General features: G+C 53.3%; 2 protein-coding genes across 2 annotated transcripts in view; both read left to right on the forward strand.

The window, feature by feature from the left end:
* The window catches only part of LOC119822487 (H-2 class I histocompatibility antigen, L-D alpha chain-like), a 741,986-nt gene that overhangs the window by 398,258 nt on the left and 327,290 nt on the right, over positions 1–16,438 (forward strand). The window lies entirely within an intron of this gene.
* On the forward strand, positions 201–15,246 carry Slc44a4 (solute carrier family 44 member 4). The gene is made up of 21 exons (XM_038341824.1): positions 201–279; positions 2,293–2,341; positions 3,544–3,617; positions 3,733–3,811; positions 4,466–4,565; positions 4,647–4,769; positions 5,058–5,118; positions 7,160–7,250; positions 7,327–7,410; positions 7,661–7,896; positions 7,986–8,085; positions 9,390–9,482; positions 9,702–9,804; positions 12,491–12,747; positions 12,839–12,933; positions 13,035–13,138; positions 13,265–13,338; positions 13,500–13,570; positions 13,678–13,772; positions 13,851–13,935; positions 15,089–15,246. Exons 1-21 carry the CDS (start codon positions 246–248, stop codon positions 15,208–15,210), a joined length of 2,130 nt encoding a protein of 709 aa, XP_038197752.1. The 5' UTR covers positions 201–245; the 3' UTR covers positions 15,211–15,246.

Below are 16,438 nucleotides of genomic sequence, written 5' to 3' on the forward strand. Positions count from 1 at the left end.
GCAAACCATAGCCCTGGGGTCTGGGTGTGCCGCAGTTGGAGCACTTTGGAAAATTATGCAGTATTTTTTTTTATCAGAGTACGCCAGGCTCCGGATGGCTGGTCGGAGCTGAAATCAGAAGAAGGAACTAGAGTGTGTCGGGGACCACAAGGCGGGGGGTGGAGCTATGACGTCCAGGAGGGCGGGGTCGGGCGGCAGGTGAACGGCCAGGTCTCCCTGGCTCCAATCACTCCAGAGACTGAGCCATGGGGGGAAAGCAGAAGGAGGACGAGGCTTACGGTAAGGCTGGGGCTAGAGGCCTGGGCTCTGGAGAGAGGTGGCCGAGGTGGGTTCTAAGCAGAGGAACTAGTTCATGGAAAGAGACAGCCCTGCCCGGGAGGATGGTCTCCGCTGGGCCACAGCAAAGGTCCTGCGTATTGAAGCGAGGTCTGTGTGCACAGGTGTTGGGCCAGGCTCTGGGGGAGGTAGGGGGGGTGCAGGGGGCGGAGAGGTTCTGGCGTGAGCTCTAAGTCCCTGAGGGCAGGGCCCTGGAAAACAAAGCCCGCATGGTTAGAAGGCAGGTTGGGGTCCTGAAGCTTCTGCTCAGGACAGAACTCAAGATCCAGCAGCCTCCTGTGCTCAGAGCCTACAAGGGTGGAGGCTGGGGCTCTAGCGAGCTGGGGCTCTTGTGAGCTGGGGAACTCCAGATTTTAGATCGCTGAAGAGCGAAGGTGCTGGGGTCTCTCAACCCACACCCTGCGGAGTCGGTGACTGGGGCTCTGACATGCTGGGATCTGTGTAAAAAGTTAGGGAGCCGGGCCCTTTGAAAGTTCTTGTAAGGATTAGAGGGCTGGGACCCCAAAATTCTGGGGTCAGCCTACTAGGATTCCTGTGGACTGGGACCACCCTCAGCTGCTGGAGTCTGCCTACTAGAGCTCTGAGGAGCAGGGGCTGGTACTGTGGACTCAAGGGGCCTGTGGGAAGTAGGTAGTGGTACCCTGAGCTGCTGGGGTCTGCCTGCTACAGGCCCTGTGAAAAGTGGGGGTCTACGGACTGGTGGAGAAAGGGCTGATGCCTGCCTTAAGTCTCTGTTGAGAAAAAGAAGGGGTCTGTCTGGGGCACTTTAAGGAATAGGAGCAGGGTGCTGTGGAAGGTGAAGCCTGAGGAGACAGGAGGCGGGGGCCTGATCCCAGAACAAAGGGAAAAAGGGCTGGAAGTCTTTCCCCAAGTCCTGAGAAGCAAGAGCTGAGGAAGGAGAGCTGAGGGTTTCCTTACCTGAGAGGATCTTCAGCGCCTACAGGGGAACTCATTCTGAGCGTTGGGCCTCCTCTAGGGTGGGGCTTGTCCCCTAGGATACTGCATAAAGGCCAGAGCACTCCACAGAAAACTTCCTGGAGCAGCTTTGGGTCAATCATTGACCCTGGGTCCGTAGACCTGAGTGGAACAGAGTCCAGAACACCCAAGAAAGCAGATTCCACCCTGCCCCAGGCTAGCCCGGCCCTCAGGCCCTTCAGTGTCCACCAGGACCCTGGCAGCCCGGCCCCACCCCCTCCCTGTGTACTCAGGGAGGACCAGGAACAAGACGTGGCCACAACCCCAAAGGCCGGCTCAGATGTCAGCCTGGCTGCCTACCCGGAGCTGTGTAGCCTAGTGGAGGGTCTGCAGAGTTCCTGCTTCCTCCCTGTGCCCTGCAGGGCTTCCCACTTGTGACTGGGCTTTCTCTGTCACATCCTTGGGCCAGAGGGCTGAGATAACAAAGTTGAGTGACTTGGTCCCCTCAGGGGCTTCCAACCTGGATGGTCCAGAAAGGACCAGAAGGGGTTAGAGCAGAGATAGAATGAGCCCCAAGTGCCACTGAGAGGGTCAGCAGAAGGAGGGCCTTGAGGAGAGAGTCAGAAGCACACTCCCAACTGATCAGGAGGCTGAAGCAGGGGAATGGCAAGTTCAAGGCCAGCTTGGAGAACTCAGCAAGGTCCTGTCTGAAATACAGAGTGAAAATAAAAACCAAATGGCTGTGGTTTTAGCTCAGTGACGGTGCTTTGCTTGCCTTGCCCGTTGGGAGCAATAAATTCAACATCCAGTACTGTCTAAAATAAAGACCCCACTTCCCACCTGTTGCTAGGGTAGGAGCCACAGCAGGCAACCATCCTGCCACTGGCCAGGAAGCTGTGGATCCAGCTCCCTAGTGTTCTCTCGCTGCTACTCGCTGCTAGTCAAACAGGCGGGCTCTCCTGGGACCACGGGGTGTCTGGAAGGGACAGGATGTGGGGAGAGAGCCCCCCAGAGCCTCATTCTCACTCTCCCCGCCCTCAGGGAAATCAGCCAAATATGACCCCTCCTTTCGAGGCCCCATCAAAAACAGGTGAGCTGTGGGTGCTTTCCCCCAGGGGTGCAGGGAGGATTCTGTCTGCAGGAGCCTGATCCACTGAGGCATCTGTGTGTTTGGAGGGACTTGAGGGGGCTCTGGGTGCTGGGGTCATTCGATTTCTTGACTTAGGTGCCAGCTACCCAGGTGTGCATGCATTTGGTGAAAACTCACCCAGATAAAATTTATGGGTTTTTTTTTGTTTGTTTTTTGTTTTGTTTTGTTTTTGAGACAGGGTTTCTCTGTAGTTTCTAGAGCCTGTCCTGGAACTAGCTCTTATAGACCAGGCTGGCCTCAAACTCAGAGATCCGCCTGCCTCTGCCTCCCGAGTGCTGGGATTAAAGGCATGCACCACCACCACCCGGCCCAGATAAAATTTATGAGTGTGCTCTCTTTCCATCTCTTGTCTCTCTGTGTGTGCACGTGTGTGCGAGCATGCGTGTGTGCATGCATGTGTTTGTGTGTGTGTGCATGAGCTTGTAATTAGCTGTGCTATATTTTAGCAGAAGAATTGTTTGTTTGTTTGTTTGTTTGTTTGTTTCGAGACATGGTTTCTCTGTGGCTTTGGAGCCTGTCCTGGAACTAGCTCTTGTAGACCAGGCTGGCCTCAAACTCATAGAGATCCGCCTGCCTCTGCCTCCCAAGTGCTGGGATTAAAGGTGTGTACCACCACCGCCCAGTGTCAGCAGAAGAATTCTTATCCTAAGAAAAGTTTTGTTAGTCAGGCAGTGGCGGTGTGCACATTTAATCCCAGCACTCAGGAGGCAGAGGCAGGCAGATCTCTATGAGTTCGAGACCAGCCTGGTCTACAGAGCTAGTTCCAGGACAGGCTCTAAAGCTACAGAGAAACCCTGACTTGAAAAACAAAAAGAAAAGAAAAGAAAAGAAAAGAAAAATTTTCTTAAAATAGATAAAGAATGCCAATCTTGCCAGGTGGTGGTGGTACATGTCATTAACCCCAGAACTCAGGAGTCGGAGGCTGGCGAATCTCTATGAGTTTGAGGCCAGCCTGGTCTACAGAGAGAGTTCTAGGACAGCCAGGGCTATACACAGAAACCATCTTGGGAAAAAAGTGGGGGATGCCATTCTTTCTAGCATTCCTCAGTTCTCTAACCCATCACCCCCCAGACTATGCCCCATACCTGAGCCCCACACCAGCACCCTAAACTCCCCAGCTCAGACATCTGTCTCTTCCCCAGGGGCTGCACAGACATCATCTGCTGTGTCCTCTTCCTGGTCTTCATCCTGGGTTACATCGTGGTGGGGCTTGTGGGTAAGTTTCCGGGAACCTAAGGTGGAGGGCACTGACCCAGGGAGAGATCACCCCCATAGCTCCTGCCCCCAAGTCTCTGTCTTTCTGTGACCGTGTTGTGTGTCCCTGCCTCCAGCCTGGGTGTATGGAGACCCTCGGCAAGTGCTGTACCCCAGAAACTCCACGGGAGCCTACTGCGGCATGGGGGAGAACAAGTGAGTAGGAGGGGGAAGACAGCGGTGTGAGGGGGCGGGAGCAGCGTGGTTGGGGGCGGGACACACAACAGGGTAGACACCAGAGCCTGGCACCTCTGCCGTGTCCCCGATCCCAAGCCCGCCGGCCCACACCAGAAGCTCTTCCTTGCCCAGCCTCCCCAGGACTGGGACAATGCAGAGCCAGCTTCAGTGCAGGATTTTAGAGTTCAGACGAGGCTGTCCGGGTCCCCAACCGGGATAAGTTTGGGTCGTGTGGCCTTGAACATCTTATTCTCTGAGCTCTAACTCCTGCACTGACCAGCAGCCCCCTTCCAGAAGGTATGCAGGAAATGCCCCGTAAATAACAAGCTGCTCACACTCCTGTCACCATTATAATGACCCGGCAGGCGAGCTAAGGCAGACTTGAAGCCTCGTTCAGGGTCATAAAGCTGGCTTACGAGGGGCTGTGCTCCAGAATCGGTACTCTCAGCCACACATTGGCTATCTTACGGTGAATTGATTACCTAGGTGGTCTTCTGGGTCATCTTATGTCCCCAGAGGAGCTGGGCCAGGAGCTGGGTGTCTCTAGTTTAGTCCACAGGACTCCGAGTGCTAAGAGAACAGTGCCCCGCGCCTGTCCAGGCCCTTACACATGCATGACCTCTCTTCCTGCAGGGATAAGCCCTACGTGTTTTACTTCAACATCCTCAGCTGTGCTGCAGGTGCCAACGTCATCTCCATTGCCCAGAACGGCCTCCAGTGCCCCACACCCCAGGTCAGAAGCCAGGCCCTCTATGAGCCCCACCTGCGCCCCGGGCCCTGGGTACCAGCCCCTTAGCCTGGTCTCTGCCCACAGGTGTGCGTGTCCTCCTGCCCGGAGACCCCGTGGGCTGTGGGTGTGAACCAGTACTCAGAGACAGTCGATAAAGTCTATAACGAATACAAGAACTTTTGTCTACCAGGAGTACCCCCAGATATGGTAAATGCTGGTCCCCGTGTCATTGCTGTTGCTGGAGAGGGCTGGGAGTGGAGGAGTTGGGGGGAAGTTGGGCTCCAAGGAGGGATGGGTCAGTCTGAGCCTTGAGGTAGCAGAAGTTGTTGGCAGAGGTGGTGGTTGGTGGTAGCAATGGTGGTGGTGGTGGTGGAGGTGGTGGTGGTGGTGGTGGTGATGGTGATGATGGTGGTAATAATGGTGAAGGTGGTAGTAATGGTGGGAGCCACGACTTCTATATCTGTGCATCTGTCTGTTCTCCCCGTCTATCCCCAGACAGTGGAGGATAGCCTGCAGAAGGAACTCTGTCCCCACTTCCTTCTTCCTTCTACTCCAGGTGAGAACCGTGCACATTACCCCTCAGGCATCATCCCATCCAATATTTCCATTTCTCAAATGAAGGAAGCAGACCCAGGAGAAAGGCCCTCAGCATGTCACGGGGTGGGGGGGGGTGGGGGGGAGGGTCTGGAGTGAGGAGCAGGCCGCCATTCCCGGCCTCAGGACCGTGTAGTTACATTGCTGGCGCCCACCGTGCAGCTATGTACCAGATGCTGGGACAGATGTGCAGGGATGATAGACACCAACCACTCCCTGCTCGAGCTGCATTCTAGGTGGAGAGGTCAGAGGTCAGAGGAGTCCTAGGCCAACTAGATGGTGCACACCTAAGCTTCCAACAGGGACGCAGAGGCAGGAGATCTCGAAGGCCAGCCTGGGGCACATAGCAGGGTCCTCTCAGACCAACAGTAAGGCAGGGCCGATGAGATGGCTTGGCACACGAAGTGCTTGCCCCAAGTCTGACAACCTGAGTTCGAGCCCCAGGACCCATGTGGTAGAAGGTGAGAATGACCCCTGACCTCCGACCACCACAGCCTTGCACAACCCACACGCATTCGCACACAATAAACAGATGTCATCGTGGTTTTGGATGAGCCGTGTGCAGAGCACCTTCCTAGCTTGTGCAATGCCCTGGATTCCTGGATTCTCGGCACTGCAAAAACAGGAGAGAGCAGCAATAACCAGAAACAACTGCCTGAGGGTCTCGTGAGAACGTCCACGGTGGGCGGGAGAGATGCTCGGCAGTTAAGGGTGCCTGCTGCTTATATACAGGTTCCCAAGACCCACACAGGGGCTCAAAACTATCTGACACCATCCAGGGGCCCCGACACCCTCTTCTGCTTCTGGCCTTCGCAGGCACAAGTTACTCTGGCGCACATGCACACACACATGCGCGCGCGCACACACACGCACACACGTGCACACACATGCGCGCACACACACCCAGGCAAAGCATTCATACACACAAAATAAAATATGCTTGGCATGGTGCTGTATACCTGTAGTCCTAGGGCTCAGGAGGCAGAGGCAGGAGGATCTCCATGGATTCAATGTCAGCCTGATTCACACAGTGAGCTTCAAATGCCTACATAGTGAACCCTGCCTCAAAAATCAAGCAAAATAGATAAGTCGGAAAAAAAGGTTTGTTTTTTTTTTTAATTAAATGTGGATGAATAAACCTGAAGGGAATTAAACAACCTGAGACATCCATCCAAATGTCACAGACGGACGAGACTGGGAGGTCGATCACATCGGCCTTTCTTCCGTGTACACCTCTTCCCAATGTGTGTGACTGGTTTGGTTTATTTGAGACAGGATCTTGTTTTGTGGTCCAACAGGCTCCCGGCTTGTGATCTTCCTGTCCCCATGCTGAGATAACAGGGAGACACCACCGTGTCCAGCTGCCCTTTTCTTTATTTATTTATTTTAGTAGAAAATGCTTTTTAACTTTAGTCAAGAAAAGACAAAATGTCCAGGCAAGTGCAGTGGGAAGGGCGCCCAAGGGCTGCTCCAAACCAGACAGATCTGGATTTAAACTTGAGTACTTCCAGCAGATGGAACTCAGGCCCATTACTCAACCTTTCTGGGCCTTGTTTCCTCAGCGCAGGGATGTAAGTGATAAAAACCAAACCTGCTCGGCCAGTCACTAACAGGCCCGGCTGGAGATCCAGAGACAGAGATGGGGCAGGGGCTGAGCTGAGAGAGGGCGGGGAGGTTCTGAAGCTCCACTGAATGTGTGCGGAATCCCGGACCAGAAGCCTGGCCCAGGGCCATGACAGAGCCGGTTGACACAACCCGCTCAGCTGAGGGACCAATTATGGGTACTGTGCAATGAGGAGGCCATGACTGTCCTGGCCTCAGCAGGGATCCAGGTGATGGGGCATAAGGACATCTGACCGATGGCAGGGAGGGAATACAGGCTACTGCATACCAGCCCTGGAAGAGCAGATCCCATCCGTCCATCGCCGCTGCCTCTCGTGACAGTGCTCTGGGATGGGAGGGTCAGCAGACGCCCACCCAGCAGCCCCTGTTCTCTCTTCTAGCTCTGGGACGTTGTTTTCCGTTCCCCAACATTAACTTCACCTTACCCGGATACCAAGAGATCGATAACAACAGTGTCTCTGAGGGAATCAGGTAGATATTATCCTCTCCGTCACCCCCTATCCTCTCTTACCCTCAGCCCCACCTGACTCCATCCTTCTCCAAACAGTGGCCTCCTTGATCACATCAATGCCCGGGATATCTCTGTGAAGATCTTTGAAGATTTTGCTCAGTCCTGGAAATGGATCCTCTTGTGAGTCCATAGCTTCCCGGGGACCCAGCCCCTTCCTCCTTCCTGCTGCCCTTCCCTGATCCCCTTTCCTTATGTCTATGTGTGAGGCCAAGGCTGTGATCAGAGGGGGAGCTAGCTCAGGACAGACCCTGAGCCAGTCAGGACTTGTATCCGAAAATGAATCTCCATGTACTTGAGGGTACAAGGAAAGGAAATTGGGAGACTCTGAAGGGCTTGGGAGGCAACCCTCACTTATGCTCCTCCCCCGCAGGGCCCTGGCTGTGGCGCTGGTGCTAAGTCTACTCTTTATCCTGCTCCTGCGCCTGGTGGCAGCGCCCCTGGTGCTGCTGCTGATTGTGGGGGTGCTAGCCGTGCTTGCCTACGGCATCTACCACTGCTGGCAGCAGTACCAGGCACTGCGGGACAAGGGTGCCTCCATCTCCCAGCTGGGCTTCACCACCGACCTCAGCGCCTACCAGAGCGTGCAGGAGACCTGGCTGGCTGCTCGTGAGTCCCCTCCCTCCACTGGCTGCCAGGGTTGCCCTGGTGGGGTGACCCTAGCCCTGACCGGGGACCACCACCTGCTGTCCCCGCAGTAATTATTCTGGCCGTCCTTGAGGGCATCTTGCTGCTGATGCTCATCTTCCTGCGCCAGCGGATACGCATTGCCATTGCTCTACTGAAGGAGGCCAGCAGGTCAGGGCCTGCCTGGGAGGGAGAGGGGACCTTGGGCATGGGTGCAGCCTGGATGGGGTAATAGGAATCCCCTGAGGAGAAAGGTAGGATTGCTCAGTGAGTAGCACTGCTGAGTTTCAGCCTCTTAGGGCCTCCGTTTCCCTGTCTGGTTTGTTCTGTTGTTGTTTGGTGGCAGGGTGGTGGTGGTATTAAGATCGGCTTATTTTTGTTTTATGTCTGGTGTTTTGCCAGCATGCATGTCTGTGCACCATGCATGTCTGGTGCTGTGGGAGGCCAGAAGAGGGCTTTGGATCCTCTGGAACAGGAGTTACAGACAGTTGTGAGCCCAAGTCCTCTGGGAGAGCAACCAGTGCTTGTAACTTCAGAGCCATCTCTGCTTGCCTCAAGGATTTTGTTGTCATTGTTGGTTGGTTGTTTTGAGACAGGAGCTCAGGTAGCCCAGACTAGTGTCAGATCAGCTACGTGGCTGAGGCTGTCCTTGAACTCCTGATCTCCCTGCCTGTGATATGGTGCTTATGGTGATCACGCACAGGCTTGGGCGGCACAGGCTGACCCCTGACTTACTGTTTAGTTGAAGATGACCTCGAATGCGTCCTCCTGCACCTACCTCCAGAACGTTAGGGTTATGGGTGGGCATGGATCACCAGGCCTCCTTTATGCTGGGGGTCTTAACTCAGGGTCTCCTGTGTCAGGCAAGCCACATCCCTCCTGTGTCACCCCTACCCCTGCTACTCCTTTGAGGCTGTGTCTTGCAGTATATAGCGCAGACTGGCTTCAAACTCCTGGCCACCCTGCTATCTCAGCCTCCTGGACACTGGGATTGGAAGAATTGTCACCACACCCAGCCTCCCTCTTTGTAAGATGGTTGTCACAGCGGACTAAACCTTGCAAGGGCATTGTGAGGACTGAATGTGTCTGCGTTGACTAAGTGCCTAAGTGGGAACTGAGGTGCTTGCTGGGTGAGGCGGCAGGAGTCGAGGTAGGAGAAGCAGACATTGCCTAGTGGACTGCAGGGGCCAGCCGTCTTTTTGGGGGTTTTCTTCCCTTACACTTCCTGGGCTTTCCAGGCGTCTTCTGTGACTCCAGGTTTCTTTACGGTCCTGTGAGCCTTATTGGGTTCACCCAGCAAGAATCCACTGTGTACCCCGCCCAGAACCAGGTGCTGGGGGATGCAGACACAAAAGCTGTAGTCCTCCGTTTCTGGCCTGGAGAAACAAACAGGTCCGAGGAATGCAGCCAGGGTCAGGCCTGGGAGAGGCTGCGCAGGGCTGAGGCCCCAGTGGGCTGCTCTTGTCTCCCTACAGGGCTGTGGGCCAGATGATGTCCACTATGTTCTACCCCCTGGTCACCTTCGTCCTCCTGGTCATTTGCATCAGCTACTGGGCCCTGATTGCTCTGTATCCTTTGTATAGCCCCTGCTGGAGCTCTGGTGCTGGGCAGGTCCCATGTGCGGTGTGAGGGGACTGAGTTGCAAGGGTAAGCAGGGACTGAGAGCTAACCCTGTGTGTGTCCCTGAGTGTGTCCCTGTGTGTGGACTGCTCCAGTCCTAGGGGGAGCTATGTAGGTGTGGCCTGTGATTGACAGCCGGCATCATGTGCTCCTTGACTCATCTCTGGGTACCTGGCCACATCCGGGCAACCCCAGTACGTCTATCGGGTGCCCGACTCCAACGCATCTGGCTGTGAGACCGTGCCTGTGAACAAATCCTGTGATCCCATGGTGAGAGGGAGCAGAGTGGGTGCTGAGGGGATCTTGGGGGTCAGTTAGCCCAGATTTCCTCTGATGCAGAAGTACTTGAGAGGGCAAGGACAGTCCATGGATGGAACCTCCCTCGGTTCTGTAGCTGAGCTGCCCACTCTGTAGAAAGTGAAGTTCAGCCGCCAAGGCCGTTAAATATTTCTTCCTCCTGGGTCTCCACCCACTGCTCTCTAAATGGGAGCTGATCCTAATCGCCATCTCCGTGGGTGGCTTAGGAGTTTTGATGCCATTGGGTACGTCTGGCGTTGTGTACAGTGCCTGCCCACTGACAGAGACCACAGCTGCGTGTCCTGGGAACAGAGCCCCAGACAGTGGCTCAGGTCCACCCAAGCAAGGCGATGCCTGGAGGACCTTGAGAAGACCTGTCTTCTCAGCCCCTGAGGGGTGGAGGCCCGGGATCAGGAGCTCTACAGCAGTCTGTTACACGGCTAGTCTGCGGCTGCAGCCAGCCTGAGCTACACCAGGCGAGGCAGTCTCTACAAAACAAAAATAAGCATAACAAAAAGCCATGCAACACCCACGGGCAACACACCTCTAATGCCAGGTTCCTGGAGGTTAAGAGTGGGGATTTCCAGTTCAGGACCAGCCTGGGTTACAGAAGGAGACCCTTCCTCAAAAACAACAACCCCTACACACAAAATGAGAGGAGGCTCATTCGGATATAGAAAAGACCCACTGTGTTCTGTGCCCAGAGGGACCCGGTTTTCCTTTGGAACATTCACCCTCCAACAGTGAAGGCAGCCACAGGCCCACAGCGATCTGTTGAGAGAAGGGTTTTTTGTTTTTTGGTTTTTTCTGCTTTCTTTCTTTTTCTCTTTTTGAATCAGGGTCTCACCATAGAGCCCTAGCTGGCCTGGAACTCAATACATAAACCAGACTGCCCTCGAACGAATCCACCTGTCTCTGCCTCCCAAGTGTTGGCATTCAAGGTGTGCACCACTGTGCCCAGCTTTATTTCAGACTTACACTCAGACACCGTGAAGCGTTTAAAGTCATATTTTCTGGATTTCTTTAGTTTTAATTATTCATTTTTATCTGTTATTATGGATTTTTCCAAACATATGCAGAAGTAACAGGATGTTGGTAAATCCATGTGGCCAGACCCTGTGGCCCTCAGCTTGCTAAGGACTCTCCTCTTCCTTTTTGCAATGCCTACTGTTTGAACCCAGGGCCTCATGCATGAACTACATCCCTAAGCTGCCCCCACCCTCAACTTTTAGGTAGTTAAGGAATGTTTTCTTTCTCTCTCTCTCTTTATAATTTTTCTATTCTATTCTGTTATTTCTTTCTTATTTTATTTTATGCACATGAGTGTCTGGCCTGCATGTATAATTATGGACCACATTGTACTTGCTGTCCAAAGAGACCAGAAGAGGCCTTGGATCCCTGGAACCAGAGTTGCAGATAGTCATGAGCCACCATGTGGGTGCTGGGAATGGAACCCTGATCTTCTTGCAGAACAGCAAGGGCTCTCAGCCACTGAGGCATGGCATAGCTTGCTTCCTCCCTCTCTCTCTCTCTGTCTCTCTATCTCTTTCTTTTGAGACAGGGTTTCTCTATGTAGCCCTGGCTGTCCTGGAATTCACTTTGTAGACCAGGCTGGCCTCGAACATGGAGATCTACCTGTCTCTGCCTCCTTAGGGCTGGGATTAAAGGCATTTGCCACCACCACCCCATTCATCCTCCTCTCTCTCTCTCTCTCTCTCTCTCTCTCTCTCTATCTCTCTCTCTCTCTCTCTCTCTGCTAGACTGAAATTTACTCTGTAGCCCATGCTGACCTCAAATTCACAGTGATCCCCTAGCTTCCTTAAACGTTGGGATTGCAGGGCTAAAATCACGCAGCTCAGGTAGTTTGAATACAGATTCTGACTATCATGCCTCTTTATACACAAGTGTGCTAAGGTGGATCTCAAAGAGTGTTCCTTTGTTTATCTATTTATAGACAAGGTCTCAAGTAGTCCAGGCTGGTCTGGATCTTGCTACGTGGGAGAGGGGGACCTTAAACTGATCCTCCTGTCTCTACCTCCCACGGGCTGTGACAACAGGCGTGCCCAACCGTGCAGGGGCTTCTGCGGTGGCTTTGCACACGCTAGGCAAGCTGGCTATCAGCTGATACACGTCTCCAACCCCTCAACAGTTGACTTCAAAAGCAGAGCATGAGGATTAGGTCACTGATAAAAAACTGTCCTTTGTTCCTGAAGTTTCAGCTTCTACGCTAAAAATAGGAAGGAAAAGAAGAAGAAAAAGGAAGTCTAATAAAGCTGGGTGTGCAGCTCAGCTACTGAGTGAGGATCAGTGTTCAATCCCGGCAAAACATGCACACGCACACGTACGCACACACACACACACACACACACACACCGACACTGTTTTGTTGTTTCAGCCAACAAAATTACTTAATGCCGTTAAATGCCCGCAGTGTCTTGACGGCAGCTGCAGAGGCTTCTCTAGAACAGGTCGCTGGGAAAGCCGCAGAACAGGTGGAAACCATAAAACCACCCACACTCTGGGCTTGCCCCAGGCCTTCTAGACAGCTCCTGAGTCTACCTGGAAACCGGGAAGCTGGTTAGTCACCCCAGGGAAAGTCTGAACTGATCTGCCTGCCACTCCAAGGTCTGACCCTCTGTGTCCTCCCTGTCACTTCCAGGCTTCAACCGGGAATTTCTCCTTGTGCCCGGGGCTCACGTGCGCCTTCCAGGGCTACTCATCCACAGGCCTAGCCCAACGCTCTCTCTTCAACCTGCAAATCTATGGAGTCCTGGGGCTTTTCTGGACGGTTAACTGGGTACTGGCCCTGGGCCAGTGCGTCCTTGCTGGGGCCTTTGCCTCCTTCTACTGGGCCTTTCATAAGCCTAAAGACATCCCCACCTTCCCCTTGAGCTCAGCCTTCATCCGCACCCTCCGGTGAGCCAGGGACAGCCCCCTAGGGAAGCTTCAGCCCTAGGGATACCAGGAGGTGCCAGGGTGTCTCATCTCACCTGCACACCCTCTGCAGTTACCACACTGGGTCGCTGGCATTTGGAGCCCTCATCCTGACCCTTGTGCAGATAGCCCGGATCATCCTGGAATACATTGACCACAAGCTAAGAGGTGAATGGTGACCGGTGATGGGCGGGTTCAGCTCCCGGAGTCTTAAAGAAGGCCAGGCCAGCAGAAGCCAGTGGCTGAGCGTCGGCTTCCTTTGTCCCTAGGATCCCAAAATCCTGTGGCCCGGTGCATCATCTGCTGCTTCAAGTGCTGCCTCTGGTGCCTGGAGAAGTTTATTAAGTTTCTCAACCGCAACGCCTACATCATGGTGAGCACGGCCTCGAGGAGCCTCTTGCTCTGTACCCCTCTGCCTGCCCCGACTCCACCATCACTGGGGCGGGGGACGGGGCTAACTCACCAGGGGTGTGGCTCTGACCTTTCCTGCTCCTCCCAGATTGCCATCTATGGGAAGAATTTCTGTGTCTCAGCCAAAAACGCCTTCAAGCTGCTCATGAGGAACGTTGTCAGGTCAGATCGCCCGTCCTTACGCTGGCTCATGGGCAGACGCTACTTAGAAGGGTCTCACTCTTGGTCCAGGGCTCTGCTCTCCCCATCTTGAGATGGGCATAGATGTCACTGTTCCCAGCCCCACCAGGACCTCACCCCGGCCGCCTTGCCTCCCGCTGCAGGGTAGTTGTCCTGGATAAAGTTACAGATCTGCTGCTGTTCTTTGGGAAGCTGCTGGTGGTCGGAGGCGTCGGTAAGGGCCAGCATCTGGGTCTGCAGAGTCGGGGGACCCCTGGAATACGTGCAGAAAGAGGTGTCTGCAGAAAAGCAGCCCTGACCCTGGGACCCTTGCCCACGCAGGTGTCCTGTCTTTCTTCTTTTTCTCTGGTCGTATCAAGGGGCTGGGGAAAGACTTTGAGAACCCCCACCTCAACTATTATTGGCTGCCCATCATGGTGAGTGACGTCTCCCTCTGCTACACCCAAGTCCCCAGTCGCGCCTAGCAGGGTCCCAATCAGTCTCGTTTCCTGCAGACCTCCATCATGGGAGCCTATGTTATCGCCAGTGGCTTCTTCAGCGTGTTTGGCATGTGTGTAGACACGCTCTTCCTCTGCTTCCGTGAGTGTCCCCCACCCTCGAGCTCCTGACTCTTCAAGCTTCTCTTGGAGGCTGGTTGTCTGTAGCTTTGTGAACTAAAGGAGCTGGAGGGAGCATCATCAGACATTCTGAGGCTAGAAGTTTGGGGAGGAAAGAAGGGAACAAGCCCTGGACATTCTCAGAGGGGACCCTTCTCAGACAGAGGCCTGGCTAGGAAACATAGGAAGATGTTAACCGCAGAACATTTTCCGGAAGGTAGTCATAGTGTGGGGGGTGGGGGTGAGGAGTGTTCTTTTATTTAGTTTTTTTTTTTTTTTTGTGGGAGGGGACATGCAAGGAGGTGGGACAGGATCACGCTACGTAGCACAGGTTGACCCAGAACTAACTGTATGGCTAAGGCTGGCTCAAACTCACGAGCCTTCTACCTCGGCCCCCAAGTGCTGGGCATTGTGGTACCTTTTTGTCGCAGTGATGATGCCACCAGGCCTTGTGCCTGCAAAGCGGGAATGCTGTACCACGGTGCTATTCCCCCAGCCACGCACTGAGCAATTAACAGGATTTTGTTGTTGCTTTATGCTTTCGTTTCTTGGTTAAATCTTATTTATTTACACGGGACCTCACTATGTATTCTTGGTTGGTTCCAACTCACTCTATAAACCAGGCTGGATCAACTCCAGTCTTCTGGCCTCTGCCTCCTGAGTGCTAGAACCATGGAGATACACAACCATTCCCCAGACAGAGTTCTGCTGTGTAGCGCAGGCTGGTCCTGTGTTCTAAGTCGTCCTGTCTCCACCTCCTAAATATTAGGATCAAACGAAAGCCGCCATGATGAACTGGCATGCAATTTTTTTTATCCTGTTATCACCCTATAAAACATATAATCCTTACATGAGGAAACATGTTATATAGAACTGCCTATATATAGCTGGGCAGTGACGGCACACACCTCTAATCCCAGCACTCGGGAGACAGAGGCAGGCGGATCTCAGTGAGTTCGAAGCCAGCCTGGGCTACAGAGCGAGTTCCAGGACAGGCTCCAAAGCTACACAGAGAAAAGAACTAAGTGGCTTGGACAGGATACCAGGCTGTTGGCTACGCAGCCCAGATTATTTCTGGGGTGCAACAGGGTTCCTCTTATCAGGGTCTGCTCTAATTGATCTACTCTGCTCCTCAGTGGAGGATCTGGAGAGAAACGATGGTTCCCAGGAGCGGCCCTACTACATGCCCATGGCACTTATGAAGATTCTGGGCAAGAAGAACGAGGTCCCTGCTGGGGGCAAGAAGAGAAAGAAGTGAGCGATGGCGTCGTGACCCAGGACAGCAACCCTCCTGTACAGAAGCCCAGCCAGATACGCCTTAAGAATCACAATTTTATAGTAAACAAATTTTATTAAAGATTAATATTTTATATTCTTGATAAGTATGGTTTTATTTTTAGCTCAAACTCATTTCTCTTTTACTAAAGTCCAAATTACTATTACATGGTTCTATAGCAAGTAAAAGAAAATGTGTTCAGGACCAGAGGGTAGGAGACTGGGGTGGCCCTCAGATGATAGGGTGGCTGCCTAGCATGTAAGCACCCCCAGATTCTGTCTCCAGCATAAACACGGCCTGGAATCCCAGTGCTCATGAGGTGGAGGCAGGAGGAACTCCCGGTTGTTCTTGACTCCAGAGTGAATTCAAGGCCAGGTGGAGCTGGGCGAGACCTAGATTCACAAGAAGAGGTGGGGGAGGGGGTTGTTCAAATAAGGTATCTGTCACTAACAATCCAGGCGACTGCTTCATTTTATTTGTTTGTTTTCTATTTATTTATTTTCAGTTTTTTTTGAGATAGGGTTTCTCTGTGTAGATCCGCCCGCCTCTGCCTCCCGAGTGCTGGGTTTAAAGGTGTGTGCTACCAGTGCCTGACACACGTAAGCAATCTTAGAATAAATAAAATGAACTGGACCTGGTGGTGCATAACTTTAATCCCAGCACCGGGGAGGCAGAGGCAGGCGGATCTCTGTGAGTTCAGGGCCAGGCTGGTCTACAGAGCAAGTTCCTGGACAGTCAGGCTTACACAAAGAAACCCTGCCTTGCTGGGCGGTGGTGGCGCACGCCTTTAATCCCAGCACTCGGGAGGCAGAGGCAGGCGGATCTCTGAGTTCGAGGCCAGCCTGGTCTACAAGAGCTAGTTCCAAGACAGGACAGACTCTAGAAACTACAGGGAAACCTTGTCTCAGAAAACCAAAGAAAAAGAAACCCTGCCTAAAAAAAAAAAAAAAAGATTCAGCAAACCATTTTTGCCCACGTGATCTTCTGTCTCTGCCTCCAGAGCACTAGGGTTTCAGAATGGGTTCTGAAAAGCATACAGCAAATGCTTTTTACACTGAACCAGCTCCGCAACCCCACGTGACCCTTAAATATCTATATTATATAACTTATTTATATATATAAGGTGTGCACCACCACACCTGATTTAGATGGTAGCAGGGATTGAACCGAGGGCTTCCTACAGACTAGGAAGGAACTCTACCTGCGGAGT

This window comes from Arvicola amphibius, chromosome 9, assembly GCF_903992535.2.
Source record: "Arvicola amphibius chromosome 9, mArvAmp1.2, whole genome shotgun sequence".
Lineage (NCBI taxonomy): Eukaryota > Metazoa > Chordata > Mammalia > Rodentia > Cricetidae > Arvicola > Arvicola amphibius.